At 43.7% G+C, this 12,935-nt stretch overlaps 1 protein-coding gene across 2 annotated transcripts in view; it reads right to left on the bottom strand.

Annotated features, from left to right (window-relative positions):
• Positions 1 to 296: 296 nt before the first annotated feature.
• SAE1 (SUMO1 activating enzyme subunit 1) overlaps positions 297 to 12,935 on the bottom strand; it is a 78,416-nt gene continuing 65,777 nt past the window's right edge. For both annotated transcript variants that reach the window (XM_055311223.1, XM_055311224.1), the window contains exons 8-9: positions 5,436 to 5,505; positions 297 to 1,367 (exon numbers count right to left, since the gene is read on the bottom strand). In XM_055311223.1, coding sequence (XP_055167198.1) covers positions 1,275 to 1,367; positions 5,436 to 5,505 — 163 coding nt within the window. In that variant the 3' untranslated portion in view covers positions 297 to 1,274. The remainder of the gene's footprint in view (positions 1,368 to 5,435; positions 5,506 to 12,935) is intronic.

Below are 12,935 nucleotides of genomic sequence, written 5' to 3' on the forward strand. Positions count from 1 at the left end.
ATAAATTAAAAAAATATATATATATATACATATATATATAGTTCTTGTCACTGAGAATAGCCACTATTGAATTGGTCAACGAACATTTGGAACCAGAAGCTTTTATGTGCTCTAGAATTTGAGCACTCTAACTCTTGTTGCATTACCCAGAAAAACAATGGCAGAAATGGTGAAAGAGGGGAACAATCTCTGAGTCATACTGAAGCATCCAGTGATATTTCTTTAGGTTAAAAAAGGCCATTGGGAGGATCACTAGCTGTCAGAGGACGGGGTTTGTAATGTGGAAAAACAACAGGTAAATCCTAAAGCAAATAACTTTATTTCTATCATTCCTTTTTCAAGAACCAAGGAAATATAGAAAATATAAAACAACACAAACAGCTGCAATTTAATTTTGGGGCCGGGGAAGGCAGGTAAAGAAGGAATGGCACAGCCCTTTAAAGCAACTTCCAGGACGGGCCTGAGCCGCATCAGGTGTGGGGGGGCCCTGAGAAGACAGGCTCCTATGTCCCAGCTTGGGCCCCAATACATCAGAATCCTCAGAGGGTGGGACCCTGGAATCTGCCTTTTTAAAACAAGTTTTCCCACTCACGTTCACGTAGCAAGGTCTCGCCCTAAAGCCCAAGGGAACTTTGGTAACATTTCCTCTCTTCCAAAATCCAGGCTGAAACCCAACTAATCCTGAACTAAAACTCAAGAACAGCACACCAGATGCCACCTGTTGTTTTTCAGGGTCTCAAACTCTGGAGGAAACACATCCCGCCTGCCACGTCTTTTCCTCTCTAGGGCACCTGTCTGCATTTGGAACTGTTGCTCCACTAGTGTTTCACCAGACCCAGCCTTATTCTCCACCTGGAGTCCTGATTTTCTCTGTATGACAGCAGACAGGGAGTAACTCCAAGAAGGTGGCAAGAGGATCCTACATAACGAGGCGTGCTGGTTCCTGGCAGGTGTCTTCTGCAGGGCCCCAGATGGCTGGTGATGCCGTGGCAGCACCAGGACAGAGGGATGCATCAGTGGGGGCATTCAGGTGATGGCTGGCAAACAGCCCTCCACAGTGCTGCAACAGCCAGTCCCTACACCCTTTGCTGAGCAGCTGTTGGTGCATGGAAGTCAAACATCTGTACAAGCTCAGTGCTCACAGAAAATGGTTTGTACTTGGTCCAATGGCTTCACTTTTCCCCTGTCTGGAGTTGCCTTCGTGGGGGAAGGGGACAGAGCACACATGTGGGCAGGCTGCAGGTCAGCATCTCCAGGGCTGCCAAGTCTTAGGTTCACTTGGGGCCGAGGCATTCCACAATCCCATTCCCCTTCATGCCATCAAAAAAGAAGAAGTTGTTGTGAGGAGGGTCCCTTTGAGACAGGGCCTGGGAAGAAAAACAAGATGAGGGTTCAGCTCAGATGCTTTCAAAGGGCTAATATGGAGAAGAAAAAAAAAAAGAAAAAACCCAGATCTTCTGAAACTTAGCAGCGCTTCTCAAAAGAGGTTAAATTTGCTCCTCAGGAGTTAAGTGGCTAGTTTGAGACACAACTGTGACTGCCATGTCTCTCTGAGCTGTCCCTGATCACCTTTGTGTCTCTGGACAGGTCACTCAGCCTCTCTGAACTCCACTTCCCCACATAAATGAAAGTAGCACATGTGCTATCCTAGGCTTTAAAAGAGGTGATATGGGTAGCCCGGGGTGGCTCAGCGGTTTAGCACCACCTTCGGCCCAGGGCGTGATCCTGGAGACCCGGGATCAAGTCCCATGTCGAGCTCCCTGTATGGAGCCTGCTTCTCCCTCTGTCTGTATCTCTGTCTCTCTGTCTCTGTGTGTGTGTGTCTCATGAATAAATAAATAAAATTAAAAAAAAAAAAAAAGAGAGTGAGGCGAGGATGTTCTTCAACCATGTGAAACGCTCCACACGAAGAAGCACTGCTGGCAAACAGCAGTAATAATTATTTAGTACTGGACGGAGAAAGGTGGCGGCCCTCATCACCTGCGGGACATACACTGACGCAGAAGTGGCTCTTCTATGAGGAGACATGCTGCCTGCCTTCTTCTGCATGACAGGGTAGGGCTGGGATCCAGAGAGCCATGGAGTGCTATTTAGCCATGGAAATGGTGATTATCTTGTGGGGTTAACAGAAGCACTTTTATTTTTTTTTATTTTTTTTTTTTTAAATTTTTATTTATTTATGATAGTCACACAGTGAGAGAGAGAGAGGCAGAGACACAGGCAGAGGGAGAAGCAGGCTCCATGCACCAGGAGCCCGACGTGGGATTCGATCCCGGGTCTCCAGGATCGCGCCCTGGGCCAAAGGCAGGCGCCAAACCGCTGCGCCACCCAGGGATCCCAACAGAAGCACTTTTAAAGGGAAGACTAGACCTCCTGAAATTACATGCTGAATCATGTGTACACATGTGCACTGGAGAAAGGATTCATAGGTGTCAGTGAGTTTTCTAAGAGGTTCTTACCTCAAAAAGGGTTACCATTTAAATATGAGGACACTGTCCAAGCAAGCCATTGGGCAGGGTTTTAAAGGTTTCCAGGAGCACCACTCCTGTCATTCATAGGGCATTTCACGAGGCCTGAACTACTTTTTGAATTAAGCGCCAATCTCAACCTGTTTCTTCATCTGTAAAATGCGGATGATTATACCTACTTCAAGTGGTTATTCAGCCATCTGTCCATGGAAAACTTATAGACCATCTACTCTGTGCCAGGTCATGCTAGGTACTAAGGATTTTGAGGAATGGTTAAGACAGAGGCATGCTCCTCTGGGCTTACATACAAAATGGCAAATCAATAGCACGTGCCTGCTACAGTTTTCAGTGAACATGAGATGCAATCAAGCTTGTAATACATCTGGCACATACCAAATTATCAAAAAGTGGGAGCTGCCATGAGTAACGGAGCCAGAGATCCCTAGGATCCCTCTGAGGACCCCAAGCACTCAGCCAGGAGGAAGGGCCCACAACCCTACATTAGAACTCCTACACCCCAGAACTCAATTACAGGAGATGACACAATAGAATCCAGTATGGCTGCCACTAACACCATCACCAGTAGTACTGCAGACAGGCCTAGAGGGGACAGTGGGAGGCAAAAGACAGAGGACTGACACCTAAGGAAGCATGACAGAAGAGGGGAAATAGAATATGTGGTATTTGAAATGATGGAAGGAAGGAAGAACAATGAGGATTCCAGGGAACAGACTTACATTTGCCCTCCAGCTCCTAATGTTTACTTGTTATGGATGGTTAGATGGTCCTCAGGAGAGAAGGGGGGGTCCTGCAGCCTTCAGATTGTGGGACCCTGATGCCAGCTGGCTGAAGGCTGAATGGTATTAAGTAAGGGGGGCGGGTGGTGGGGACAAGACACCAGGCAGGCCATGGGGTGAACACAGGGCGAAAGGTAAAGTGTTTTCCAAGCAAGATGGGGGTAGGGGGAGATTCCAAACACACCCAGCAACCAAGAATGCAGAGTACTCTGGCTGTCTGGGATAAACAGAAACAAGATGCGAGCAACAGCTGTCCCCAGCAGGCAGGAAGGAGGGGGCTGCATTAGAGGTTAGGACTGGGATGTGGGGAAGCCACTGCAAACAATGGGGTCAAGGACAGCCACCCTGACCCCTAATCTCCACCCCACATGAAAAACCTAGCGAGCAGCTTCTTGGTGAGATGTACAAAGTGAGGCTGAAACCACAAAGACAGTGCCCCCGGTTCCATGCAGATAGCACGTGAAGCATGAGGGCTGTGTGGTGAAGGGCACAGGGTCAGAGACCAGTCCTGGGTTCTAATCCTGGCTCTACCACTTCTTTGCACCTCAGCTCCTATTCTATGTATCAGGGGTGGTCACAATAGTCCTACTTCATAGGGCTGTTTTGAGGATAGGATGAGTGCATCCATGTGAAGAGTATGGTCTCTGCATGGTACAGGGCGGGCATTTCAATAAATATTGTTACTGTTGTTGTCACTGTAGGCTACAAAAATGAGTGTGTTCCCTTAGGATTCTCCGATTATTGTGCTCCTTCCTCCTGAGTTTGTCCAAAGGTGGCTTCAGAATACTTCTCAACAGTCTTCTGGGCAGCCACAATTGACTACTACTCAGATTGGGCATATAAACTACAATTTTCGGGCAGCCCCTCTGGCCCAGCGGTTTAGCGCCACCTGCAGCCTGGGGTGTGATCCTGGAGGCCCGGGATCGAGTCCCGCATCGGGCTCCCTGCCATGGAGCCGGCTTCTCCCTCTGCCTGTGTCTCTGCCTGCCTGTCTCTCTCTCTCTCTGAATAAATAAAATCTTAAAAAAAAAGAAAAAGCTACAATTTTCATAGCAGTCTGAATTAAGCAGAAGGCATAAACACCAAAACAGATGTGGCCATCACATCCCTCTCTTCTTCTCCTTATCTCCCTGGGGCTCGCCAGGAAAGAAGAGAGGGAAAAAAAAAAAAAAAAGCCTTAAAGATGGTAGGACTGTCAAATTGAGTCAAATGTCTCCAGAGCAAATTTACGGACTTCAAGACAAAGTAGTAAGAACTAAATCTCCAAATGGTCCTCCTAAGCTCAAACACAACATGTAAATGAGCACAGAAAATAATTTAACTAGGCATGACTCTGCTCCATGAAAGAAAAGGACAAAGCATCACTACAAAGTTACTGAAGCAGTCAAGAACCTACAAAAGGAAGATTGTTATGGGGCAAATGTCAAAGCCCCAAAGAAAGTATTCTGGGATATGCTGTAGTTTTGACAACCAGAATGTTCCAGAAGAGAATCAAAAGGCGGGCTGTGCTAGTTATTGGTTACGTAACCCCAGGTGAAATATTTCGCTTCTGAGAGGGACAATGACACCAAACCTAATGGGATCACAGGTCACCCTCTATAGAGCCTTGTGAGGCTCCTGGGATAGTACACATGCTCCACTGGTACGGAATGAATGCCCCCTTCTGAATAAATACCCATGGTGTGTGCATTAACAAGAGGAAGGTCTAATGCCATGTCATGGACAGAGAAAAACCACATGAAACAGAAGAGCACAGGTTTGGGAGCCCCATATCTGGGCTTCAGTGTCCTCCCTTTAAATGGAGACCATCAGAGTATCATTTCATAGAGCTGTGAGAAGCAAGATACATGGCAAATATCATAAGCACCACATAACTCAGCAGTGTAGTTAGGGGACAGTCTGCAGACAGTACCTGAAGGACACTATGCCCAGTTCTAGGCTTAGCACAGAGTAGACACTCAAAGATCATTTGCTGTATGCTCATCTGAACAGGCTGGAGAGAATAGGATGAGGTGGGAGGGTGAAGAAAGGAAAAGGGCAAGTCACAAAACGAAGATGAATAGAGTCCAAGAAACCAGGCAGCTCTCTAAGGTTAGCCAGGGGTTCTCTCTGGTTGGCACACCGACAAGGCCATGGTGGATCAACGATCTGCTTCAAAGGGATTCTTTACCTTCACAATTTCCTGGGCCAGGATCCCTCCAACCACTGCACACACTGGGGCCATCTCAGAGAAGCAGTACCTAGAAGAGAAGACAAATGAAATGGAGCCCTGAGGAACAGGAAGGCTGGTAGATATTTGGCAAAGGTCAGTAGTGGGCTCGCCTGAATGAAAACATCTACCAGGAGGAGTCAGCTCAGACAGCAATGCTAATGCTGGCACCTAGGTGTGAAAATGAAATCTGCTCCAGGAGGTTAGTTGGGAAAGACCTCTGAACCTTGCAAGGCAGGCAGGAACTGTTTCACAACATTTTTTGTTTAAGTTAAAGGAAAGACTATATCTGTGCTTCCTAAAAATAAGGTCCAACAAATATCAGATGTTTCAGTGCCCCGGTCACATTCTCGCAATTCTCTTCTTACCCACAATGGGCAGTGGGTTCTATCTGCTGTTCCCAGACAGATGTCAGGGAGAAGGCCTGTGTTAACATGTAGGAGGCATGGGAAATCTGGGGCCTGAAACTGAAGCATGGGGGCAGGAAGTCTTTGCTACTCACATAGATACCAACCCTTGTGGGCCAGGATGAGGCAACCAGAGGACAAATATTAGCTAATACTGTCACCTGTCCCTCCAAATCACAACCACTCCTGGGCAGTATAACACTCTCCCACCATCTCCCCAGAGGAAGTGTGTTCTGTCAGTTCCCAGCCCTGAAACAAAGGTATTTTCTAAATGAGCAAAGTGGAACAAAGAGAAGTTAAAGGGAAAGTTTCCCTAAGGAACCCTACCACCAGGAGACTACCACCAATCTTTCCAGTGTGATACACATGCTTCCTGATTTGGGGAAGCCCGGGTGGCTTAGCAGTTTAGCGCCGCTTTCAGCCCAGGGCATGATCCTGGAGACCCGGGATCGAGTCTCACATTGGGCTCCCTGCATGGAGCCTGCTTCTCCCTCTGCCTGTGTTTCTGCCTCCCTCTCTCTGTGTGTATCTCATGAATAAATAAGTAAAAACTTAAAAAAAAAAAAAACTTCATGATTTTTAAAAGTGCACTATCTAAACACATATAATTAAATCATGTTTAATATAAATATATTTAAATATATTATATAAAGTATAATAAATAAAATACTACGAATAAATTATATATTATATAAATATTTACGTATATTATATATATATAAAAGTCATTAACTCTGCTCTGTAATCTACGGATGGATATTTAAGTTGTTCAACATTGCAAACAAGTATCTTGGCATAGGTGTCCAATAATTCTTTATGGCAAATTTCTAAATACAGAATTTCTGGATCCTGACACATTGTGCCAAAATGCCCTCAAGAAAAGCTTCACCATTTCAACTCCCATCAACCTTGTGTGAAGGTGCCCATCCCCCCACACTCTGGTGGGACCAACATTTCCATCTGTACAATCACAGAGGTTAACTTTTCCTCTGGATTATCAAGGTCCTTTATAGACTATCAAACAGAGAACGATAACAAAGAAAAACTAGTCACACACACACACACACACACACACACACACAAGAAAAAGAAAAACTAGTCACTCATTATCCCACTACTCAAAGATAATCAAACGTGGAAATATTTTTCCTTTAAAAAAAAATACACCTGTATTCTGTGCAATTATACTATACAATTTAATATTCTTTTTTTCTCTTTTAAAAAGTATATTATCGGGATCCCTGGGTGGCGCAGCGGTTTGGCGCCTGCCTTTGGCCCAGGGCGCGATCCTGGAGACCCGGGATCGAATCCCACATCGGGCTCCTGGTGCATGGAGCCTGCTTCTCCCTCTGCCTGTGTCTCTGCCTCTCTCTCTCTCTCTCTCTGTGACTATCATAACTAAATAAAAAAAAATAATAATAAAAAGTATATTATCTCAACAAAATGCTAACAAACCTAACCAGCAACATACATAAAAGATTATACACCATGACTAAGTGGGATTGATTTACAGCCAGAAATGCAAGGTTGGTTTAGTATCTGAAAAATCAGTCAATGTAGTATTGCCGTATTAAATGAATACAGGAACCATAAACACATGATCATCTCAACAGACAGAGGGGAAAAAAATGTGACAAAATCCAGCACCTCTTGATGATAATAACACTTAACAAACTGAGAACAGAGGGAAATTTCATCAACCTGATGAAGGGCATCTATGAAAAGTCTACAGCTGATAGCATACTTAATGGTGAAAGACTGAAAGCTTTCCTCCTAAGATCGGGGATAAGACCAGGACGTCTGCTCTCACCACTTCTATATGACATTATACTAGGGGTTCTAGCCACCACAATTAAGGAAAGAAAAATGAATGAGACTGACAGATTAGAAAGGAAGAAGTAGATAACATGATCGAGTATACAGAAAATACTATGGAATCTACAGAAAAATTACTCAAACTATTAATCAGCAAGGCTGTAGGATATAAGATTAATAGACAAAAATGAATTGTATTTCTATAAATTAGCAATGAACATTTTGAAAATGAAATTAAGACCTCCATTTATATTACCACCCAAAAGTATAAAATATTTAGGAATAGCTTAACAATAGTGTAAAACTTACATTCTGTAGACAAAACATTTTTGAACAAAATAAAAGAAGTAAATAAATGGAAAAACATCCCACACTCATGATCAGAACACTGAACACTGTTAAGATGGCAATACCCCCCAAATTTATTCTATATTTTTGGCATAATCCCCATCAAATTACTAGCTGCCTTTTTTGTAGAAATGGGAAAATCCAACCTAAAAATTTGTATGGGAATGCAAGAGACCCAGACTAGTCAAAAGAATTGTGAGAAAGAACAAAGTTGAAGAACTCACATGTCTCAATTTCACAACTTACTACTACTACTACAAAACAACAGTACTCAAAATACTGTGGTACTGGTATCTATATTGACAGACATATAGATCAGTGAAATAGAAGAATCCAGAAATAAATACCTATATGATCAACTGATTTGTGTGTGTGTGTGTTTAAAGATTTTGTTTATTTATTCATGAGAGACACAGAGAGAGAGAGGCAGAGACACAGGCAGAGGGAGAAGCAGGCTCCATGCAGGGAGCCCGATGTGGGACTCGATCCTGGGTCTCCAGGATCACGCTCTGGGCTGAAGGCGGCGCTAAGCCGCTGAGCCACTGGGCTGCCCCTGGTCAACTGATCTTTGACAAGGGTGACAAGACCATTCGATGAAGAAAGTTTTTTTTTTCTGAAGATTTTATTTATTTATTCATGAGAGACAGAAAGAGAGAGAGGGGGGCAGAGAGGCACAGACATAGGCAGAGAGAGAAGCAGGCTCCATGCACCGGGAGCCCAACGTGGGATTCGATCCCGGGTCTCCAGGATCGCGCCTTGGGCCAAAGGCAGGCGCCAAACCGCTGCGCAACCCAGGGATCCCCTTTTTATTTTTCTTAATGATTTTATTTATTTATTTGAGAGAGAGCACCAGCAGGGAGAGGGATAAAGGGAGAGGGAGAAGCAGACTCCTCTAGCAAGGAACCCAACCCCAGAACCCTGGGATCACTACCTGAGCTGAAGGCAGATGCTTAATCAACTGAACCACCCAGATGTCCCTGAAAAAAATCTCTGTAACAATACTGGACAAGTGGGTCTCCACGTGCAAAAGAATGAAGCTGAACCCCTACCTCACACCATGCACAAAAGCTGATTCAAAAATGGTTCACAGGGATCCCTGGGTGGCACAGAGGTTTGGCGCCTGCCTTTGGCCCAGGGCGTGATCCTGGAGACCCGGGATCGAATCCCACGTCGGGCTTCTGGTGCATGGAGCCTGCTTCTCCCTCTGCCTGTGTCTCTGCCTCTCTCTCTCTGTGACTATCATAAATAAGTAAAAAAAAATAAAATAAAATAAATAAAAAAATAAAATAAAATAGAATAAAATAAAAAATTTTTAAAAAAGATGGTTCACAGGGCAGCCAGGGGAGGGAGGGGCCCTCAGCGGTTTAGCGCCACCTTCAGCCCAGGGCCTGATCCTGGAGACCCAGGATTGAGTCCTACATGGGGCTCCCTGCATGGAGCCTGCTTCTCCCTCTGCCTGTGTCTCTGCCTCTCTCTCTGTGTCTCTCATGAATAAATAAAATCTTAAAAGGAAAAAAAAAGGCTCACAGATCTAAATATAATAGCTAAAACTACAAAACAGCAATAAATCTTCATTACCTTGGATTAGGCAATGGTTTCTTAAACGTTATCCTAGGAAAAGCAACATGAAAAAAGAAAAAAAAAAGATAAATTGTTATTTCATAAAAATTAAAAAGTTGTACTTCAAAGAATACTTTTCATTTCAGAGAGTGAAAAGACAATCCACAGAATAGATTAAAAATTTTGTGAATCATGTATCTGATGAACAACCTGTATATCCAGATTCTGTAAAGAACTCTTTTCTGGGGGGATCCCTGGATGGCTCAGCGGTTTGGCACCTGCCTTCGGCCCGGGGGCGTGGTCCTGGAGTCCCAGGATCAAGTCCTGAGTTAGGATCCCTGCATGGACCCTGCTTCTCCCTTGCCTGTATCTCTGCCTCTCTCTCTGTGTCTCTCTCATGAATAAATAAATAAAATCTTAAAAAAAAAAAAACCTTTTTTTTAAAGATTATTTGAGAGAGAGAGAGAGTGAGAGAGCGTGCACGTGCACATGAGCAGGAAATCTCATGTGGGACTCAATCTCAGGACCCCAAGATCATGACCCAAGGTGAAGGCAGATGCCTAACCGACTAAGCCATCTAGATGCCTCTCTATAGAGAACTCTTTATGACTAACAATAAAAAAGAAAAACAGGGCAGTCCGGGTGGCTCAGCAGTTTAGTACCGCCTTCAGCCCAGGGCCTGATCCTAGGGATCCGGGATCGAGTCCCACATTGGGCTCCCTGCATGGAGCCTGCTTCTCCCTCTGCGTGTGTCTCTGCCTCTCTCTCTCCCTGTGGTATGAAAAAATAAATAAAATCTCTAAAAAAGAAAAAAAATTTAAAAATGCACAAATGATTTGAATAGCATTTTGCTTAAAACATATACAAATGGCCACCAAGCACATGAAGAGATGTTCTACATCATTAGTCATTAAGAATGCAAATCAAGGGATCCCTGGGTGGCGCAGCGGTTTGGCTCCTGCCTTTGGCCCAGGGCGCGATCCTGGAGACCCGGGATCAAATCCCACATCGGGCTCCCGGTGCATGGAGCCTGCTTCTCCCTCTGCTTATGTCTCTGCCTCTCTCTCTCTCACTGTGTGCCTATCATAAATAAATAAAATAAAAATAAAAATTAAAAAAAAAAAAAAAAAAGAATGCAAATCAAAGTTACAGTGAAATACAACTTATTACCCACTAAGGCTAAATTAACAGACAATAACACTTGTTGGTAAGGATGTGGAGAAACTGGAATCCACACAAAAGTGTTGGTGGAGTGGCAAGGTGGTGTGGCTGCTATGGAAGACAGTCTGGCAGTTCCTCAAAATGTTAAACATAAAATTACCATATGATTCATCAATTCCACTCTTAGGTATACACACCCAAGAGAAATAAAAACTTATGCTCACACAAAAACACGTGAATGTTTATAGTGGCTTTAGTCTTTAATTGCCCAAAACCGGGAACAACCCAAATGTCCTTCATCTGGTGAACAAACTGGTGTATCCATACAGTACACTACTGCTCAGCAATAAGAAGAAATGAGCTATCCATTCATATAACATGGATGAATTTCAAGTGAATTAAACTAAGTGAAAGAAGCCAGACTCAAAAGGCTACACATGCTGAATGTATAACATCATTGGAAAGACAGAATTATAGGAATAGAGAACAGATCAGTGGCTACAGAGAAAAAAGAGCTGCCTTGTTATTAAGCACTACAAGGGAATTTTTAGGGCAATGAAACTTTTCTTTCTTTTGTTTTTGGAAAGGGAGAGGGAAAAAGAGAATCTTAAGGCTCCAAATCCAGTGTGGATCCCAAGGCAGTTTGATCTCACAATCCTGAGATCATGACATGAGTCAAAAATCAAGAGTCGAATGCTTAACTGAGCTACTGGGGTACCCCAAGAATGAATAAATGACTATCTATCTATCTATCTATCTATCTATCTATCTATCTATCTACCTACCTACCTACTACCTACCTACCTACCTACCTACCTTTCCTTCCTATCTCTCTCTCTCTATCCCTCTCTTTCTTTTCTGTAATCTCTATGCCTAATGCAGGGCTTGAACTAACAACTGAGATCAAGAATTGCATGTTCTACTGATGGAGCCAGACAGGCACTCCAAGTTCATGGAACTTTTTTTTTTTTAATTTTTTTTTTATGATAGTCAGCGAGAGAGAGAGAGAGAGAGAGAGAGAGAGAGAGAGAGAGAGAGGCAGAGACACAGGCAGAGGGAGAAGCAGGCTCCATGCACCGGGAGCCCGACGTGGGATTCGATCCCGGGTCTCCAGGATCGCACCCTGGGCCAAAGGCAGGCGCCAAACCGCTGCGCCACCCAGGGATCCCCCGACGCAAAGTTAGACACTTAATGGACACAGAGCTACCCAGATGCCTCTGGACCACTTTCTTATACCATATTCAAAACTAAATTCAAAATGGATGAAAGACCTAAATGTGAGACAGGAAACCATCAAGATCCTAGAGGAGAACACAGGCAGAAACCTCTCTCATGAATAAATAAATAAAATCTTTAAAAAAAAAAAAAAGATAAAAGCTTCTGTAGAGTGAAGGAATCAACAAAACCAAAAGGCAGCTTATGGAATAGGATAAGATATTTGCAAACGACATCATGTGATAAAGGGTTAGTACCCAAAACCTATAAAGAACTTACCAAACTCAATACCCCAAAAACAAAGAATCCAGTTACAAAATGGGCAGCAGACATGAATAGACACTTTTCCAGAAAAGACATCCAGATGGCTAACAGACACATGAAAAGATGGTCAACATCATTTATCATCAGGGAAATACAAATCAAAACCATGATGAAAAAAAAAAAAAAAAACCATGATGAGGTACCACCTCACACATCTCAGAATGGCTAAAAAAGTTTTTTTTTTAAAGATTTTATTTATCACTCAAAAAAAAAAAAGAATTTATTTTTTATTCATGAGAGACACACACACACACAGAGAGAGAGAGAGAGAGAGAGAGAGAGAGGGAGGGAGGCAGAGACATAGGCAGAGGGAAAAGCAGGCTCCATGCAGGGAGCCCGATGTGGGACTCAATCCCAGGACTTCGGGATCACACCCTGAGCTGAAGGCGGATACTCAACCGCTGAGCCGCCAGACGTTCTAAGAATGGCTAAAATTAATAATAGAAGAAACAATAGGTCTTGGTGAGGTTGTGAAGAAAAGGGAACCCTCTTGTCCTGTTGGTGGGAATGTAAACTGGTAAAACTGCTCTGGAGAACATTTTGGAGGTTCCTCAAAAAAGATAAACATAGAACTACCCTAGGATACAACAATTGCACTACTAGGTATTTACCCAAAGGATACAAAAACGCA

The sequence above is a fragment of the Nyctereutes procyonoides genome, unplaced genomic scaffold, assembly GCF_905146905.1.
Source record: "Nyctereutes procyonoides isolate TBG_1078 unplaced genomic scaffold, NYPRO_anot_genome, whole genome shotgun sequence".
In the NCBI taxonomy this organism is placed as follows: Eukaryota; Metazoa; Chordata; class Mammalia; order Carnivora; family Canidae; genus Nyctereutes; species Nyctereutes procyonoides.